The 17,678-nt window shown below is 41.6% G+C and overlaps 1 protein-coding gene across 2 annotated transcripts in view; it reads right to left on the bottom strand.

The window, feature by feature from the left end:
* Nucleotides 1-17,678, bottom strand: part of SPECC1L (sperm antigen with calponin homology and coiled-coil domains 1 like) — a 101,928-nt gene that overhangs the window by 8,249 nt on the left and 76,001 nt on the right. For both annotated transcript variants that reach the window (XM_075013001.1, XM_075013003.1), the window contains 2 exons: nt 6,322-6,438; nt 4,523-4,582 (listed from right to left, as the gene is read on the bottom strand). In XM_075013001.1, the coding sequence (XP_074869102.1) occupies nt 4,523-4,582; nt 6,322-6,438 (177 nt within the window). The remainder of the gene's footprint in view (nt 1-4,522; nt 4,583-6,321; nt 6,439-17,678) is intronic.

Here is a 17,678-nt window from a genome sequence, read left to right on the forward strand (position 1 = left end):
CAGGAGTCTGCCAATTGGTGGTATGGAGGACGGGACAGTTTTATTGTCCAGAAGGGCCACACATGAAGCAACCTCCTCCACGGGAAGATGAAGACTGGTGGCTGGCAAAGGAGGTTGTAAGTCTGTAGGGGGAGGACCTGATTCAGAAGTGCCCGACACTGCCTTTTCCACAGAAACACGGGAGGAGGCGAGCGCGCTGCTTCCACAGCACCCCCAGGTTATTCAGGTGGTGGGGCACAAGGAACTTCCTCAGGAGGAGAGATAAGAACATAAGAATGGCCATACTGGTGCAGACCAAAGGTCCATCTAGCCCAGCATCCTGTCTGCCGACAGTAGCCAATGCCTGGTGCCCCAGAGGAGGTGAACCGAAGACAATGATCAAGCGATTTGTTTCCTGCCATCCATCTCCCGCCTTCGACAAAAAGCTAAGCACCATACCTTACCCCTTGCTAATACCCATCTATGGACCTGACCTCCAAATATTTATCGAGCTCTTTTTTAAACTCTGTTAGAGTCCTGGCCTTCACAGCATTTTCTGGTAAGGAGTTCCACAGGTTGACTGTGCGCTGTGTGAAGAAAAACTTTCTTTTATTAGTTTTGAACTAATAGGTTAATTAGATAATATTAGACAGGTTGAGGGTCCAGAAGTGGGCCAATGACTATAGCTTCAGGTGCCCGCTGGTATGCCCAGGGTGTCCAAATTTGCCACTGGAGGGAGGCCACTGAGGAACTCTTGCATTCCTGGGCAGGCAGTGGAGTCAGGAGGGGTTTCCACGGGAGTGGGAGCTGAATGGGAAGGCCTTGGTAATGCTGACTTCGCAGGAGCCACAGAAGGAGGGTGGCAAACTGTGGTGAGCTGGGACCAGGAACACCAATGAGACTTATGGGGAGAGGTGGACCAGCATTGAGAACAAGAAGAACGGGATTGGTGTGCTGAACAGGACCTGAAACAGGAGCAGGACTGATGCGTCAAGTGGGATCGGCTCTGAGACAGAGACCAGTGTGCCACAGGAGATCGGTGACAAAATTGGGGCTGATGCACCACATGAGACCTGAGTGCTGAGTGAGACCTGTGAGGAGATCACCAGGCTGAGTGGAACTGGTGTGGAGAGCAGGACTTGTGTGCATGGAGTAAAATGGTTCTGAGGAACGCCAGCATGTTCCAAGGAATGGGGCCAAGGCTGCTGACCACCAGGACCAGGATGATGGGTGGAGAAGCCGAAACTGAAGTGGGGGCAGGAAGGACACTGCTCCAAAGAGACACAGTCCTGTGTGTCAGTGTGGTGGGCAGATCATGCTAAAGACTTGTAGCTGGAGCCACTGCCTTGAAGGCCCTCAAACGGTGGCAGCCGTGTGTGGAATGGGACAGAGATTGGTGCAATGAGTACGACCAGTGCTGCAAGTCAGATGGAGTTCTGACTTGGCCATTCATGGCATCATTCAAGTGGTCAGGCACCTGAGCTGGGATGGATGGACCCATCAAGGCAGGCTTGATGCTAGAGGTGTGCCGAAGGACAGAGGGCTCAGCTGCCGTTGGATGAAAGGGCACTGTTTCTCCTCTGGGTGAATCAAAGAGAATTAGACTCAGTGCACAGGATGCCAAGGCATCAGAGTCATAGTCTCTGGAACTCTCACGTGCCACCTGTGTTAGGGGTAATAGACTGGTGGAGCCAATGCCAATGACTTAGGAGACTTTGAGACCTGTACAAGAGAGTAGGAGTGGAGCCAGGCCAGAGGCTTCAGGGACTGCTGGTGCCAGGAAGAGTCCTCCTTCAGCTCTGGGTCTGGACTCAAAGAGGGTGCACTGCACACCAAAGAACTTGATGTGGGCTCCTGCCATGGAGGTTGAAGTGTTGACTCCATGAGGAGCTGACTGAGACAAAAGTCACACTCCCTGAGAGTCCAGGGCTTTAAAGACCTGTAAATTCAGCACTTATCAGCTTGATAAGCTTCCTACAAACAAAGAAGGCAGGAGTCACGGCAGTCACTTGTTGGCACAGACTTTGAGGAGGAATTACACTGGTAGAAGCCCTGGAAATTCTTCCATGATCCAATCTCCAGAGGAGCACAGGGAGAGAAGGGAGACTCTTCTCCACCCCCCCCCCACCCCCACTGCCTAACACTAATTAAAGAACAATGGATTATGCTAAGAGAGCTATTTACAACTATTTACCCAGTAAAGAGCTAGAGAGACAGTACTGAACCACAGAACTGACAGCTTACACTGGTGGTAAGTAGGAACCGAGGGGGAGGTTGGATTGGCAGGGTCATATATAGGGCTGTGGAGCAGCACCACTTCAGACAGCTCCACAGCCAACCCTCTGGGTAGTAGCCAGGGTAAAACTTTCTGACAGTCATGCATGCGGCATGTGCACATCTAGCTTCAACAGACATGAGCAAGCACTCGAACTCCATTTTGCTCAGCATATGACAACATTTGCAAAGTTCAGAGGGTGAAAGGGACTTCACAACTTAAAACTTTAAAACAAGTATCAGAGGGAGCCATGTTAGTCTGCAGCTTTGAGAACAACAAGAAGTCTTGTGGCACCTTACAGACTGGCAGATATTTTGGAGCATCAGCTTTCGTGGGCAAAGTGGGTCTTTGCCCACGAAAGCTGATGCTCCAAAATATCTGTTAGTCTATAAGGTGCCACAAGACTTCTTGTTGTTCTCGAAGTTTAAAAAAGTTATTTCTGGGCCATCTGCTAAGGGCTGCCATCTCACTGAAAAACAACTTTTTTTTTTTTTGATCTGCAATACCTTAGTCCATTATCAGAGTATACCTCAGTTTTCTTCTCATTTAATACTGCTAACAATAAAAACACTGAAGTTTTGAAATACTAGAGCTCCAGTACTGAATTAAGTGGCATGCAGACAGACTTCTGCACCCACTTGAGCACTTTCAGCTGCAGAATCAAGGCCTAAGTGTGTAACTACATAAACTGTCTCTCTAACACTCACCTTTTTACAGGGTATTGTCAAGTATCACTTTACATTAATATTGTTATTTTCAAAGTAAAATTTTAACTAGGAAGAATTACAAAATCTAATAAAATATGTATTCTGAAGGAGACACAAAATGTAAGGAATTATCACCTATCAACTCCTCATGGAGTCTACCTATCTAATAGCTCAAATGATTCTAATTATTTCTATTGCACCATATGTGTATAAACTGATTTACAAAGTTAGACGGTTATATCCTACTCCATAATCCACACAAGTAACCTATACACAAAGGGGAAGAATTCAATATACACTTTTTAAACCTTCCTTATTTTTTCTGACTTTTTCTTATATTCATTTTTTTACATAGACTTCAAACAGAGGGGATGGGGGACTGGAGAGGGATTGCTCAGTGGTTAGAGCATTGGCCATGTAAACTTAGGGTTGTGATTTCAATTTTTGAGGGGGCCTTTCAGGGGTCTGGGGCAAGCTAGATTTATTAAAAAAAATCCATTGTGGATAGTGATAGGTCCTGCTGTGAGTACAGGAGGACTGGACTCAATGACCTCTCAAGGCCCCTTCCAGCTCTATGAGATGTATATATCTCCATATCTGGTGTTTTGTTCGTTTGCTTCAGAAATGGCAATTATTGTGTTAAGTGTTCACTCTATGAAAGAAACAGTAAGCAGTCAAAACACCCTGTTTAGGGAACATTACTTCAGTTTCTTGAAGTTACCCTCTCACATTTATGTACACAATGACCATTTGCTACACAAAATACTCAGTGTACGCTGCCCACGCTGCTAACAGTCTTTAAAAAAGATAAGATTTCCTCTTGTAAGATTTAATTCAGTTTGGATGTACCTGAGCCTATAAAAGTGTCTGCATGTGTAGCAATTACATTTTAACAGTTTTTGATCAGTTAATTCCAGCTATCTTGTGAAGTCCTCTTTCTAGTATCGTTATGTACTGTAGTATCAAGGGTGAAGAAAGTGCCATTTTACTGCATCTAGGCATTTTTACATTTGCTCTCAATCATCTATTTTTACATCTGCATTTAGTAAAAATGCTCATATTTCAAAATCAAACTTCTGAGGAATTAAAAATACTCTGCAATTGAATCTCCATTGTGAACAAATATAATGGCTGGACAGAGGTTCTGATAAGGATCAAGGAAAGTATTATTTTTAAATATCTGACTACATAGCATTACAAGTCACCTACTTGATGGCAACTTTGCTAGAATTCATTACAAAAGCCCTAATGAGTTATTTAAATCCTTCTTCTGGTCCTGGTGATTCCACCTGGACTGCTGGAGACATTCACCAGGGCTTGGGCTTATTCCATTTACCTGGCTTCAGAGAAGTCTTCCTCTTTTGATCATTATTTTCATAATGACAATTAAGTAACTCCTTTCAATTCTGCTCAGGAATTTCTTTTACTAGGAATCAGAAAGCCTCAACTATTGTTACTTAGAGAAAGCATTTCACAGTTTAATTTACTAAAAAAAAAGAAAGCTTCACTGTGTAAAGTATAAAAGATTTTATAAACTGCACATTATCAAATTAACACTTACCAGAGTGGATTTGATGCCAACACTTTCAGCTGCCTGAAAGGCCAGAGTGAAGTTTCTTCTCTGTAAATGCAATGTAACATTTATATGCAAATAGAAGGAAAGCTCTTTAAAATTTAATGGACTTGATGCCCAAAACCTTTTCTAATAAAAATGCTATATTTACTTCAACTAGGCTTTATAACTAAACTTCATATAAAAAATGTGTCACAGGCATCATTCTTTACTAGGGATACATATGTATCTGTAGGGAGTATTCAGTGCCTGCTGGATTGTAATACAATTTTTTTCAACAACACTAGAACAGAAAGTGATAACTGGGGACTTTAATTTGCCATAGATCAAATACAAAACTTCCACAACCCTGAGCATCAAATAGTAAGTAGAGAAAGCAGTTTGTTATTTCTGGAGAGGGATATATTTTTACATCTGTATGTATAAGATGCAGCTAAAAGCAAACATGTTTTAAATGTTATCATATAAAGAGAATAAGTGAATATTGAACAAAGTTTGGGGAATAGTAAGTTTAATAAGATTCTTAACTTTAACCATTAGGAGAATAGTTCAAATAAGAGACAAATAAAACTTTAAAACTTCACTTGATAAAAGTACAATAGATTGATTGGTGATGGTAATCAAAAAGAAGTCCTAGATATTGAAATGCTGCCACTTTTGCAGAGCTGGAACACCAGAGACGCATGTATACCTTTATTAATCTAGTCTGGGTATTTCTATAGCACTCTGCAGTATAGTAAAACATAAGATGTGACTTAAATCTTTATGCCAATGTTCAATGCACCTCAGGGAGGATTCTTCTCTTAGCTCTATCAGCCTTAGTATTCATGTAAAACCAAAGAAGTAGTTAATATCAATATGGATACGTAATAAGGATTAAATTGCGTAGAGCTAGTTTACTTGAATTCAATCAGAGGGATTAAAACGCCGCACTACTAAGAAGAAACAGAGGGCTGAGAAGAGGAAAACAAGAAACAATGAATATATTATCAATGTAATATGTATTATGAATGTAATATCTTAGCAGTGGACCGAATAGTAAGAATCAGGAGATCCGTTAAGGTGAAAAATTAGTTATTTGTCCATAAAAAATGGAAAAAGTAATAAATTCTCTCTGAGTGTGCTAAGAATTTTTTTCACATTTGTTACATAGGTTATTAACAATGCATCTCTGGAACACGTCTTTATGGGTATTAATTACATTGTTAAGAATTTAAGATTATTCCTTTTTCCCAATTTATCTTCAACATTTTGTCCTTTAAAACACTTATTTTAAATTTTGCTCTGAAGGAAAGCAACACACACTCTGGACCATTAATAAAGCATGGAACTACATTAAAAAAAAATCCCCATTACCACCACAGGAGAATAAACCACTCCAAAACATGAGCTGCTGATTTTCAGCTATTTAACATTAAATGACAGAGATAATTTTGGTTAAACAACTACTAAATAATATCACCTCACATGAAAGCCCTTTCCACTCACTCTGTTTAGTGTTACCTCCTCAACTTAATGATCTCTCTCATTAACGTCTTATATCCCAAAGTGATTTGTCCATTTGCCTTAGATAATTGATAAGCCTTAGTTCTATAACTGCCCTTACCTAATTTAAGTACTATCCTTAATTTTAATTTTTAAATGGAATAAAGTAATCCTAATTTTGTGTCTCTCTGTTGAATGCCCTTCCATTCTATGTATTTTTCATTTGCTGTAAGGTTTTTTTTTTTTAAGCTTAACAATATTTTCAATTATCATAGGCTAAACTATATATTATGACACTGTACCTTGTCTTGGCTGTTGAGTTCTTGATACGGAATGTGAGCTGGGAGGTAAGTATGGAGGACTGCACAGAAGGCCAACCCATCATTCCAACTGCTGCTGAAGTTTGTGATATCAATATTCTTTAAGAGAAAAAAATTCTATAAATGATAGATTAACATTTAATACTACTTTAGAATTTGATATAAGTGATTAGAAAAATAGTATTATTTATGTTGTGCCTTTTACCAAATGAATGTCAAAGAAAAGCATGGAGACAATACAAAATTAATACAACTCCAGTGCTGAAATAGCGAGAAACCAGAATCCACCATTTCTGTGAGTAAGAAATAGGCCATCACAGGAAAGACAGATTAGTAACAGTAGAATTTGAGAGGGAAAAAATCTGATTTCTTCCCATGTTTTTACAACACGTCATACCAGCTTGACACATTTTAGGCACTCCAAAAGGAGGCCAGATTTTGTAGCTGTACTTTGTTTTCACTTGTCTTGATTTGTTCTTCACTGAAACATTATTGTCTACAGGGAACACAAATGCATTTGCTAATGTGTATCACGTATCTTTTGTGGCTAGTAAGGCAAATCAAATTCCAGAACTAATCAGGTACAATAAGTATAGATATTCCCTTTCCGAATTAAGGTAATTTGCATTAGAAGCACAGGATATAAATGAAACAAATTTGTTAAAACCCATTACTAATTCTCTTTCAAAGATGATCCACTAGACTACCAGGTCATATTCATTTTTTATTCTGCCATTGTTCCCCAGCCCCAAATCTTCTGTCCCAATCAGGAGCCATTTGGAAGAGTTAACTAGTTTCCTTTACTTCAAGAGTTTGTGCACAAATTTGTTGAAAAAAAGTCTATGGCCTCTGCCAAAGGATGTTAAGAACAAGACTCCTGAGTGACCTTTCTAAATACCTATACCCTTGGCTAATGTCAGGAGAATAATGGTATAGGTGGTTAATGACACCCAAACGGACTGCAGTGGCTTTAGATTCTTTTCTTTAAGAACCAGTTAGAAACTGCATCTACTCATCTATCATTCGCAACCCAGATGGAGAAATGTAAAAATATGTCAAATGCCCTCGCACTACCATTTGGGCTTAAGCAGCAACTAGATAGTTAGCTCTGTTATTGCTTTATATCTGATGTTACACTAAAACAATGTGAAGTCACAGAATTCAAGAAAAATCAAGCTTCCCCCCGCCCCAATAATACTACCAATCACACGTCTTCAGTAAAGGTTAATTCTAGTCACTCCTCCTCTTTAATCTCCACCAGAGAAGAATGTACAAACAACAAATAAGATAAAAATGAAGGACACTGCAACTGAAATTATGACAGTTTCTTGTCAAGCCGATGAACATTTAGGATTACAAAAGGAAAGTAACAAACGCTGATACTCTCTCCCAGATGACCCCCTGAATGTTCACTTCCAACCCAGTATCAGCTTTTTTTTTTTTAAATATGAATGTCATAAAATGCAAGTTCAAACTGTGATGATGTAAGCGTACGTGCCTAGACTCACAATGCCTGCAGGCAGTAGCCTGTGCCTTGCTTTGCAATCCAACAGCCTGCTTCCAAACGGAAATACCTTTGTTTGAACCTCCCCCAGGGCTGTGGGAATATGTTCTTTACATAGTCTCAACTTCCTCAAGACAGAGAATGGAAAAAAAAAAAAAAAATCTCTCCCTCCCTGCCATTCAAACCATCAGGAAGCTGGAAACCAACTGAATTAATGTGATTCCGGTTATTTTCAGAAGATGTCAACTAGTTAAATGCTACTTGAATTAGGGAAGAAGGGGTCCTTTTAATGTCAGAAAAAAAATGAACTAGTTTTATACAACAGCTCCAGTATTCAAAACTGCTACCAGTCCAAGCTAATACATATTGCTTGCCATCTATTTATTCTAAGATACTCTAGGAGGACATCCTCCTGGCACTCACTAAGCCCTCTTCCCCACTTCACCTCCAGTGTCACATACACTTCTTGGGACTCACCCTCCCCATCACAGCTATGCAGAGAACACAGATGAAGCTACACAGAGGGGCTCTCCTTACCAAAATGTTTGCAGTAGCCTAGCTTTAAAAAAAATTCTCTCTCCCATTCCTGAGTATAATGACACTCAGTGCTGCCTTTCATGTTTTTCAGCTCCTGCTGTCAGCCTGGCTTCTTCCAATGTTAGTCTGACAGGTTTTAATTTTGTTTCTGTTGTTTATTTCCAAGTTTCCTTGTTGCCGCTTGCTCTAGGGGGTTCCAGTCTAATGCCTGTCTTGTTATGTTATCTGGGTCTTTCCTCCACGTATGTTCTAATCACCTCCATTTTCATTCTGTAATACCCTGGCTGCCCTATCAGGTTCTGTTTCATCCTCCAACATAGTTCTTCATTTGTGATTTTTTTTTCTGATCATCTGATATTGAAGATCAGTCTAAGACAGCTGTTTACAAAAACCTGAAATTCAAATAGCAAGGTCTGAAGCCTCCAGGTTTCAGCACCACATGGTAAGTTCAGTTCACAATGGTGTTATTCAAAGCTTAATTTGGAGGGCAAGATTTCTGTTTCTCCAGATTAGCTTTATTGTTACAAATGGGTGCCTGGCTTTCCCTAGTAGTAGTAGTAGTAGGCATCCTTCAGTCTGCATAGACTATGGATCGCGCCCTTTAAAGTTTCAATTGAGGACTTCATTTACAGCGTCTATTGTGACTATGAAGACCCACATGAGAGTGACAGTCCTTGCTGCATCTCTTGCAGATGTAGTGGGTGTCTGGCTTTCCCTAGTCTGTCATTAATGTTTTCATCTGTTCCATCTGTTGCATTTGCAATGCTGCCAAGATATATGGAACATCAGACCTCTTCTATTTCAATTCCAGAAATCATTTTTGGTACTTATGTGTTGAAACTCATGGTTTAGTTTTCGCACTGTTGAATTTTATCAGTATTAACTGTGCAGAGGCCAAGAGATCACTTTTTTTGGTTTTCATGCATCTGTGGGTATAGTTTAGCTAGCTGACATCATCTGCAAAGTTAAGGTCTTTTAACTTCTACGTGAAAGTCCTTTTTATATCCCTCAGTGATTCTGCATACGTGATGTTAATTGTCCCCCAAAACACTCAGCAGAGAGTAAAATTAAGTCCTGTCCATCCTTCCAAAACAATCATGTTTGGCTATCATAATCTCATTTAAAACTGATCAAAGTCCTTACGTCCTATAATTACAGACAATATAAAAGACTGAAAAGAAACATAAATATCCTTCAAACCTCCAGAGCATTTGGGGATCATCACTAAACCAAGTTATAACAAAAACGGTCCGGATGTGTGTAAACTGTTACATGACTACAAAGATTATTACACATACTGGACCGATCACACCTTTTGTGACGTCTATCACGCTACTTTCGAGAAAAACAGGTACAATACAAAGGAGACAAAAGTTACGTATAATCAAAGATTTCAAGATACAGATGCTTCTCACAAGAATATGTCTCTATTCCTTTCCTGCCCCTCCCCTTGCATCTTCTTCTGTAGAGTGCCATTCCCCCGCCACATTAATGTCATTTGGGATGCCTCACTTAATCACTGAATGGCGTAGTCTTGAATTTCTAACTAGTGAGCCTCTGAGAAGCCAATTACGGGGGAAAAAAAAAGGCACCAAATATTGTTTGGCAACACTCAGACAATATTCATAATAAGCACAAGCTCACAGTGAGTTAATATACTTTTTAGCTGGCTGCAAGAACTTAGTACAAGTTATACCTCTCTGGTCCAGACAGCCACAGCAGCAGAGCTTGCCGGTGACTAGGAGTGGAGACAGTCTAGTAAGCTGGCAGCCCACAAGGCGGGGGCAGTGGCGGCCAAGTACAGAGAAGCCTGTGGGGATGGGGAGAGGAGCCGAGAAGGGAGGTCAGAAACCTATAGCCTGGACACCTGACCTCCTCTGGTGCAGACTGGTCATGTCCCGAGTGTGCGGACCAATATTAAAGTCAGAACTCTGACTATTCCAAATAATCATGTGGCTTATGACAGTAGTTTAAAAAAAAAAAAAGACAAGTTTCCTGCTAGTCTTCAATATTTACTGTGATTCACTAAATCAGCTTTAAATAAGTGTTTTAGTCTTATTTTGTAAAGAGCTTAAGTATAAAGAATGTGAGGTATCCAGTATTTTGCTATTACGCTTCCTGGTAATCAGATAAGCTATCTTTTCTCAGGTGCTTTAAAAGTTCACTTCAAGTGGCTATTACAGTAAATTCAGCTATTTGTATGTACATGCACCTAAATGGGTTTGGCTGCTACAGCTGCCCGTTTAGGTGTGAGTCTGGATTTGGCTTTTACTTTAAAGCTTTTCTTCGCAGCCAAGAAGGGTCACAATTTCCAGGCTTCTCCCCTGAATGTTAGAGCTTAAATTGTGAGCATTTTATGATTTCCCCGCACAAGAGAAGCTAAATAATTACAGAAGGGAGAGTTCTGCCGGCTAGCTCTCTAATACAGCAAGCCCTCGATTCTACAGACCCCAATTTAGCGGACTTTAGGAACAACCAATCCCATTGCTCCCAAAGTCCGTTTAACTGGGGCCTGTAAAATCCTAAGTACCCGCCCACCTCCACCCACCCAATGGGCTTATCAATGCAGAGCTGCCATGGCCTTGAGGAACTGCTGCCTCTTCCCCTGGAGCCACTGTGCATTCTTACCACTAAGAATGGGGTGTATACATGGGCAGATGACGCTCGCGTATATGCCCCACCCCTGGTGGGAGGAGCACATGGTGGCTCCAGTGGTGGCGGGGGCTCTTGCTGCCACACATAGCAGGGCCCCAAGCAATGGCAGAGTCCTCACCACAGTGGGGCACCCAGCAGCAGCGGTCGGCTCCAGCAGCTCCTCCTGTGGGGCTTAGTAGTAGGCATTTTTGGGTGTGGGGGCTGGGAGAGCTTGGCACGGGTGGGTTGCAGTAAACCCTCTGATTTAACGGAAAGCTGGGTTTAAAGGACACCCCTCCCCCCATTAGTTTGTTAAATCAAAGGTTTACTGTAAAGAGGTCACATTCTAAATGAAATGTCGTTGGTTACCAACAGAAATTGAACGTTTTTTCTCCAATTCAAGAAATTGCTACTACTTCTTTACAGGAAAAGTTTAAAAAAAATACTATGGACATCTATGACTTTGCAATATAGTGAGATAAACTCACTGACAAAGCCTGCAAAAAAATAAAGCATTTCTTGTTCTCTCCCCTACATTTTTTGTTACCAAGTACACATAAACGAATGGGAAGTGAAAAGAGTGGCCTTTGTAAATTGCCTCTCAATACGTCTGCTTGAGGAGCAGCTGATCTATAGTGTGCTAAAAGGAAATGTAACGGTAAATTCTCTTTTCTGAGGATATCTTTAACTTCAGATCCAGGAACCAGCCAAGAGCATTCAAATTCAAATCCATCAAATTGACAGTGATTTTCAGGATAACAATATCATCCAATTATAATAATTAATAGAAACAAAAGTTTTAGATGGACTGTTAAACTGCATGCTTCAGGTCGAAAGCTAGTCTAGCTATCAGACATTAGGATCTGACGAAGTGGGTCTTTGCCGACGAAAGTTTATGCTACAAAATATCTGTTAGTCTATAAGGTGCCACAGGACTAGTTATTTTTGAAGATACAGACTAACTTGGTTACCTCTCTGATAGAGATTAGGATGTGACTTAATATGCCGGGACTGAAGGGGGTGAACTGGAGAGTTAGATTACCCCAGATTTGCCTGCCATGGGATTCTTAGACCTTCCTTTGATATTCTGGGTGCTGGCTACCATCAGAAATAGGAAACTAGACTAGATGAAACTCTGGTCTGACTTAGTATATGACAATACTCATGTTCCCCAATTGCACTAATGGGCATATAACAAAAACAGAGATCTGTACTTTGTCTTGAATTGCTGAGAGAGTTTCCTAATGTAATTCTGACAAAGATGTTCAGCCAAAAAGAAAACAGGTAGAACAAAATGAACAGACTGCCCAATAACCAACTGGTGAAAATAACTCAAGGAAAGACTCAATTTGCATGATGCACATACTAGTTCTATCAGATTCTGACAAAATCTTAATACCATCACTCAGGATTTTTACGATCATTTATTCTCTAATCAGCTTATCGTGGACCAGTTCTAACTACTGAAAACGTTGTGAAGTAGTTCAGTTCAGTGGTCTGCCTACAAACTGACTAGGGCAGTTTCAGAAATTTGCTTGGAAGAAATCTGTACAGCTGGCAGCCCAAACTGCTGGTGTGGTAGATATTATGATTAGTCTTCATGCCTGACCATCATTATGGTGGTTCATAGGCATGGTTTCCTTACAAGAGTTCTCTTCACAGCTAACTCTGATACAGACAAAATATATGGGCACAAATGACTGAGTTATGGGGGTCATTGTGTTCTGTGTACAACCGAGGGGCAGAGAATCTGAGTGACTCTCATGAAGACTGCTTTTTCTCCCACTACACGGTCCTCAAAGCCCCACTGAGATGAATTACTAGAGATGGACAGCCTGGTTAACATGGGCTGCCTTCACTCGGAAGATGAGTATGCTTTCTGGCTCCACTTTTTACTTCTTTCATTGATAAAGCTCACCTCTTTTAGACCACACCAAATCTTTTCTGGTTAATGTTCAGCTGACTCAACTTGTTGTAGTATGGGAGGGGTAGCCATGTTAGTCTGGATCTGTAACAGCAACGAAGGGTCCTGTGGCATCTTACAGACTAACAGAAAAGTTTTGAGCATGAGCTTTCGTGAGCACAGACTCACTTCATCAGACACTCATTGTAGTTGCACTTGTTGTAGTTCTGGATAGGTTATGGGAGCTTCAAACGAAAAATCTGTGTATTGGTGATTTTCCTGGATCATATCTAAGGAAAAGTTATTAGGTCATTTGTTGTCTTCCCATGGATGGCCCGGATGTCAGCCTCTCACAAAGTCAGTTTTTGTTAGACTGCAGTCTTCCCCAGGCACACATTTTCCACAATCTGATGGTTTTTGGGGAAAAGTTATGTACAACACCACCTCAATTAACTATGTAGTTATATTCTTGAAAAAATTTACTCTAAGAAAAAATTATGTTAAGCAAATTCAATTTCCCCATAAAAATTCATGAAAATAGTGGGCAGGGGGATTGTTTCTGGGGAAGACTTTCAGCAGGCAAAAGGCAGTATATATGTAAGTATATGTTTTAAACAACTGTAAATAATTAGTACTGTACACAGCAATGATGACTGAGAAGCCTGGTTGACATGGTGAAGTCAGAGGGTGGAATATTTCCTGGAAAAGGTCTTGCTACTAAATTATGAACTAGCACTCAGCTGAGCCCTCGAGGCGTTAAAGTTTTAATGTAGACTCACACTCTAAAGGCAGCTTGAACTGAGGGAGTAAACACAACAGACAGTGCAGTGGCTGCATACATGGCTGCACAATGCCAAGGAGTGAGAGTGTGTGAGAGACAGAGACAAGTATTCTATTTCTGAGAGAGATAGAGACACACAAATTCTGTGAGAGACTGAAACGGTTGCATTGCCCCTTTAAGTACAGTGGCCCCACCTAAATATACTGCCCTTGTAAGTAGACCAGGAAGCCCAGACACAAGACTAACTAACTGATATCCTGCTTTGCGTAGACAGACTATGGAATGGGGCATCCAGACATCAACACCTGCCCCCCCCGCCACCGCTGCAGAAAGGCCTCTGGAGCAGCTCCAAGGCAGAAAGCAGGAACAGCAGTGCAGTGCAGGGGGGCAGAAAGGGGCAGACAGCTTTCCAAACCCCCACAAGGACAGGCTGCTTTTCCAGAAAATCCTGCAAGTAGTGTACAAAGCAGGCAGCCAAATGACATTATAAGGGAGCACTGCACAACTTTAAGTGAGCATTTGTTTTAACAGATAAGCCATGTAAAGTGAGGGGTTACTGTAGTGTTTGTGAAGAGAACTCCAATTGTGTTAGATGGTATTGTTGGTGTGGTTCATTCTTTCCTCTCAGATGTCCCAAAGGATGGTACTGGACTCATCTGTCTCAAAGCTTCTTTTGTTTTGTAGGATTCTGCTGTCTCATCCTTCCTGTTCAATATGGGAGGCCAGGAGATTAAACTGATGTTCCTATTCTGACTGCCCTACCAACTATGTAGATGACACACAGCCTTTTGTTACATCCAAATGAGAGGTCTCTTGATTCTCCCACTGCTTGCCAGAGACTGGGGCTCAAAGGAGTTCAAACTGGTTGATGATCAGTACTACAAACACTGAAATCATAACAAAAGGGGGAATATTTGAAAAGGCTGCAGGGGTGGTGTCTGATCATCTGATTAGGTGCGTTTGTTCCACAACATGAGATTGCTTCTAAATCACTGATTACTTCTGGAGCGCAAGGTTGTGTAAGTAGCATAAGCACCTTCTTGCCATTTGTGTTTAGTGCCTTTGTAACCTCAAAGCAGTGCAACTTTGCATGAAACTGATTTTGAAGAAACTGAGAAACTCCTACCAGTGCTGTATGCAGACACTTGTCTCCTTCCCAGTTGTCTAACTGTTGTGAACAGTTATAAAACTCATCTCTGTAAATAAAGTTAAGGGTGCAGTGCAGCTCCTCTCTCTCCAGAGCACTCCAGAATGTAACGGGGGTGGGAGCGGGAGGGGGAGAGAAGCATTAACTGTTATTCTGAATCCTAAACTAGCAATTCTGACACAAAGAGTAACTACAGGTTGAACCTTGCTAAACTGGAATGCTCTTGTCTAGCAAAGTCTGTAATCAGGCATGATTTTAGTTAGCTGGATGACCACTTATCATGGGTGCGTCCATGTTTCCTGTGGTCCCATAAAGTGTTTCCAGCCGTCAGTCCTGGCTCTCTGTGTTCTGTGCAGTTATTTAGCTCTAATTTACACCTAAATGTCTTCTAAGAACCCAGTAAGCAGTGAAGTATTTGGTAATGCTGCTAGAAAACATAACCTCCCATGGTCTGGCAAATTCTCTCATCTGGCACCAGGGTCAGGTCCCAAAGGTGCCGAATTAGAGAGGATCAAACTGTCGAAAAGCTAAGGTGAGGTCTACCCTACGGGGGCAAAACCAATCTAAGTTACGCAACTCTAGTTATGTTAGCAGTGTAACTCAAGTCAATGTAGCTGAGAGATACATAGTGCAGAGACCACACAGTGCTTGGTCAATAGGAGAAACTGTTCTGTTGATCCCCTTACTCATCTTGTTTGGTGGAGTACTACAGTCAACAACAGAGTGATTGGTTGTCATTTTAGCAGGTCTTCACTAGACTTGTTAAACCAGAGGTTTAACTTTTGATGGGAGAGGGGAGCATGCTCAGAATTTGTAAGTGGTCAAGAGCTGCAACTCTTCCACGATATTAATGGAGGAAGTGTGGAGTCTGGGATGGACGCTGGGTGCAGAAGGGGATGTAGAGACTGGGAGGGAATTTGAATGAAGGAGCGGGTTGTGACCTGGGACAGCAGACTGGGAAGGAGGAAGGAAAGGATTCTGATCTGGATGAAGGGATGCAGAGATTTGGGTTGTGACCTCGGGCCTACGATTGGGGAGCAGGGTACGAGTGCAGAAACACAGGGTTGTGACCTGAGCTGGGGTACAGAGGGTATGGATTGTGACCTGGGCCAGGGGTTGGACTGCAGGGTCTAGGAGAGGATTCTGACATGGTGGTAGGATGTAGGAGGGCGTGCAGAGTCTGGGAGGCTACTGTGGCCAAGGATGGTGGTGCAGAGGGTTTGGTTTGTGGCCTGAGGCAGGGAGTTGCAGGGTGTGAAGGGGTGGGGTGCTAGGTGCAGGCTCTGAATGGAGGTGTTTATCTTAGGGCTGCTCCTAGCTATCAGCCCAGGGGGACCCTCAGGCAGGGTTCCTGCCTACTGCTCCTCCGCATGGCACTGAAAGCAGCCACCTGCAGCAGCATGTGTCTCTGCACGCTGCATGCCCTCAGGGAGGATTAGGGTGGGCTTCTGCAAGCTGCAAGCATGGCCCAAACAGCTTCCATTTGTCAGTCTCTGGCCATTTGGAGCTGTGAGACTGTACTGGGGACAGGTGCAGCACGTGAAGCCCCCACCTCCTAGGGATTGCATAGTGCACATAGCCCCTGCAAGCTGGCTGTTTTAAGTGGTGTGTGGGGGCATAGTAGCCATGGAGTCCAGGATGGTGCCTGGCTGGATCCAGTGGTTTGGGGGGCCAGATGCAGCCCACAGGCTGTATTTTGCCCACTCCTGCACTAACTGACCCTCAATGGCTCAACTGTTGCAGCACTGATAGACCCCGTAGTAGAGACAAGCCAGAAATTCTAAACAAAGAAGAAAAAAAGGCAAGGCCCTCAAGCACACACTATCCCAAATGGCCCATCAAGAAACCAAACCTGATTACCTTCAGGTTACCTGGCAAAACCTGCCCTAGTTATTTGGGAATTTTGAGAGACAGTGATGAAGAGGGATTGCAGGGAGTTGTTTTGATGACAATTAAATTTGTTTTAGTTTTTGTTAAGATGCTTTAAATTTACAGATAAATACATTCTCACGGAATCAGAAAATATTCCTGAGAAGCATCATATGATTATTAGAACAGGCAGGGTACAGATCCTATTTCTATAACTTCAGTTGAAACGGCTGTTATCAGTTTTCTACAAGTTGTATGCTGTATCTTCCTTTGAATATTAATCAACTGAATAAAAATGAAACCTTAAATGGAAAAAATCGATTTTCCCCTATTTTCATGGGCAACTACATGCACACAACATCTGGTCTTTATATATTTACAAAACCACCAGGTTAATTTGAAAAGACACAACGCATTATTTTTATGCACACTGGGCAAGAAGCCAAAAATAACTCATGAAGGCACAATTAAGATTTATGGACTGATTCTCTTGCCTTAATTTTTATTGCTTTGCTGTGCTCTCTGGTAACTACAAATATACCTAGATCAATGAGCACAGTCTCAAATTCAGGCAGATTAAAACATGATTAGAATAAAGTTTAAAATAGAAGAAGCTTTCAGATGCCACAGTTTTCTAGAGAATACTGGAAATGTGATTAATTTAAATATACATAATAAAGATAAATATTCAGCACATACAGTATTTGCACCTTCTGAGCACCAATATTAACTTTCTGAACCCCTGTGAGGGCAAGCAGGATCCCCTTTCTACAGATAAAAAATTTGGGAAGAAGTTAAATAGTTAATCCAAAACCACTGACTGCAATTATTACAAATTTTCTTGGCCCCCAGCCCCCTTTAAGGTATGCCTCTCTTCTCTTTTCTAGTATATCTAATTATCTTAACAACCAAATACATTCCTAATGGAATATGACAATATTTACCTTATATTTTAGTCTTAAAT

The sequence above is a fragment of the Carettochelys insculpta genome, chromosome 18 (genome assembly GCF_033958435.1).
Source record: "Carettochelys insculpta isolate YL-2023 chromosome 18, ASM3395843v1, whole genome shotgun sequence".
NCBI classification, from domain to species: domain Eukaryota; kingdom Metazoa; phylum Chordata; order Testudines; family Carettochelyidae; genus Carettochelys; species Carettochelys insculpta.